This window comes from Carassius gibelio, chromosome B5 (genome assembly GCF_023724105.1).
Source record: "Carassius gibelio isolate Cgi1373 ecotype wild population from Czech Republic chromosome B5, carGib1.2-hapl.c, whole genome shotgun sequence".
NCBI lineage: Eukaryota > Metazoa > Chordata > Actinopteri > Cypriniformes > Cyprinidae > Carassius > Carassius gibelio.
Genome location: NC_068400.1, coordinates 32809308 through 32811785, shown reverse-complemented (window position 1 = coordinate 32811785; position 2478 = coordinate 32809308). Strand labels below are relative to the sequence as shown.

General features: G+C 46.7%; 1 protein-coding gene across 1 annotated transcript; it reads left to right on the top strand.

The window, feature by feature from the left end:
• The first annotated feature begins 259 nt into the window (after nt 1-259).
• LOC127958099 (forkhead box protein D1-like) lies at nt 260-2267 on the top strand. Its single transcript, XM_052556881.1, has one exon. The coding sequence runs from the start codon at nt 725-727 to the stop codon at nt 1757-1759; it is 1035 nt and encodes a 344-aa protein (XP_052412841.1). The 5' UTR covers nt 260-724; the 3' UTR covers nt 1760-2267.
• Nucleotides 2268-2478: the final 211 nt, after the last annotated feature.

Below are 2478 nucleotides of genomic sequence, written 5' to 3'. Positions count from 1 at the left end.
GCTCACGGATGATCTAGAGCACTCCCGTGTCACGCAAACTGCGATGCGTACTGAGGCAGATAACCGAGTGGATGTTTTGAAGCATTTCTGAAATCACCAACAGTTTCATTATTTCCGCATTAAACGCCATGCACCTGAACAGACATATACAGTTTTGAAAAAATATTATGGGTTTCATGCTATTAAGAGAAATATAACAATAGCAGGGAGGGTCCTACCATACATCCTACTTACATCTTCGAGTCAATAGGCTTTTAAAGAAGACAGCGGTATTTCACCCAAGAGAGGAACATTCCCACAAAACCAGCAGAATGAGCAGCGGTGACTGCTTAAAGATAACAGATGAACCTCGCAGTTCTTTAGATTATTTTTCAAAGACTGATATTTTTTTATCTCTTCAATAGCAAGTGGTGACGCTTTTTTGTCATGTGATCAGCGAGCTGGTATAAAGCGCATGGAAAGGTCCGCCCTCTTTGGAATCCTGGTCTGGCCTTTAGGAGGGTCTCCCCAGACAGAATAAGCGCGTGGATGTTGGGATTTGGGCGACCTCTTGATTTCGTGCCGACAGTAATCCATTAAAAGCCTATGGCACTGGTGACACATTGGCACGTCCTCTCCGCCTCTCCCGCATCTGCTCGGCGCGTCTTATGAGTTCTCTCGAATCGACAGCGCAGGCAGCACGCAGGCTCAGCACACCGTTGCCCATCGGGGACCCGAGAGAGCCATGACTTTGAGCTCCGAGATGTCGGATGCGTCTGTGCTCTCGGAGGAGACTGACATCGACGTGGTCGGAGAGGGAGATGATGGTGACGGCCAGACGCGCTCCTACGTGGATGAGGTGGCTCAGATGCACGATGAGATCCTGCTCGGCGGTTCACCGTCTTGTGTGGATGGCTCCGCTGCACGGGACCCCTACAAGCCAGCAAGTAAAAACACCCTGGTGAAGCCCCCATACTCCTACATCGCACTCATCACCATGGCAATCCTCCAGAGTCCCAAGAAGCGCCTGACGCTCAGCGAGATCTGCGACTTCATCAGTAACAGATTTCCGTACTACCGGGAAAAGTTTCCAGCTTGGCAGAACTCTATCCGGCACAACCTGTCCTTAAACGACTGCTTCGTCAAGATACCGCGGGAGCCCGGGAACCCTGGTAAAGGCAACTACTGGACACTGGACCCAGAGTCCGCCGACATGTTTGATAACGGGAGCTTTTTACGCCGCCGGAAACGCTTTAAGCGCCAGCAGGCGCCTGAACTTCTCCGCGATCACGGAGGCTTTCTCCCCGCGGCCGCTGCCTACGGCTACGGACCTTACGGTTGTGGATACGGTCTGCAGTTGCAGTCTTATCATGCGCATTCTGCGCTCCTCGCCTTTCAGCAGCAGCAGCAGCCGCCGCCCTCTTCCCGGCATCCTCACACCGGAACTCTCATCCCCGCGCCTTCCCTCATGCCAAACACTATGGAGCTCACCCGTTCCCGCTTCTATCCTCCTCTAAGCCCCGGGCTTTCTTCCCCGATACAGACTGCGGCTAAGTCCCCGGTTCACCGTTCACCCTTCTCCATAGACAGCATTATCGGGAGCTCTTTAAGCCCTACGCACTCGCATTGTGCCTCACGGACTTCCCCGGTGGTCCCGGTGCTTCCGCCGACCCTCGCGTCTCAGCACTCCCCAACCCCTCTGCCGGGAGTCTTGCACGGACCGATGTCTTTACACGAATCCTACGCAAACCGGATTGTCAATGGCACTAGTGGCTGTTAATTTTTTATTTTTTTTTTACTAAACGTCACATTTAAAGCGATACACTCCTGTGTTTAAGGTAGGATTCTTTTTGTATTGTTTGTTTCACGCAGCTGAATGGTGCACATTAACACGTTCGTGCCTATATTCAAGCTGTGAAATATGAAGATATATTTATGTTAACATTTTAGTTCAATCTAATTTCCGCCCCCACGAACTTTTCGTTGTCGGTGTGCTAGTGATCACTGCATATAGGGCGTCTCAGGACAACATTTTAACAGGCTATAAAATAAATTGTCTAAAATGATATATTTTGTGTGAAAACACAGATGTTTTGTAGTTTGGCAAACTGATTTTATTATTTGTACTTTGTAATGAAAATTCACAAGAGTGAAAATCGAACATTTTTTTATACAACGTGTACTTCTCAGTAGCCTAATAAACAATGTACATTATTTGATATTGTATACTCGGAGTGTGATATTTTTTACAAGGTCTGTTTTTCATTAATAATAAATATTGTTTTGCAAAATAAGATGGAGTGGAAATTACCTTATTGATAGTATCAATAGCTTTAAATGCTAGAGCTGGGTAGCCTATTAATGATTGTCATCTGGACGACGTATCACATTTTTAAATTAGGGTAGCTACTTGTTATTAGATTAAATTACTTTTTACTAGTAATCAGACTACAGTTTCTTTTTTATTGATTACATATTATTCACAATATAAATAAATTA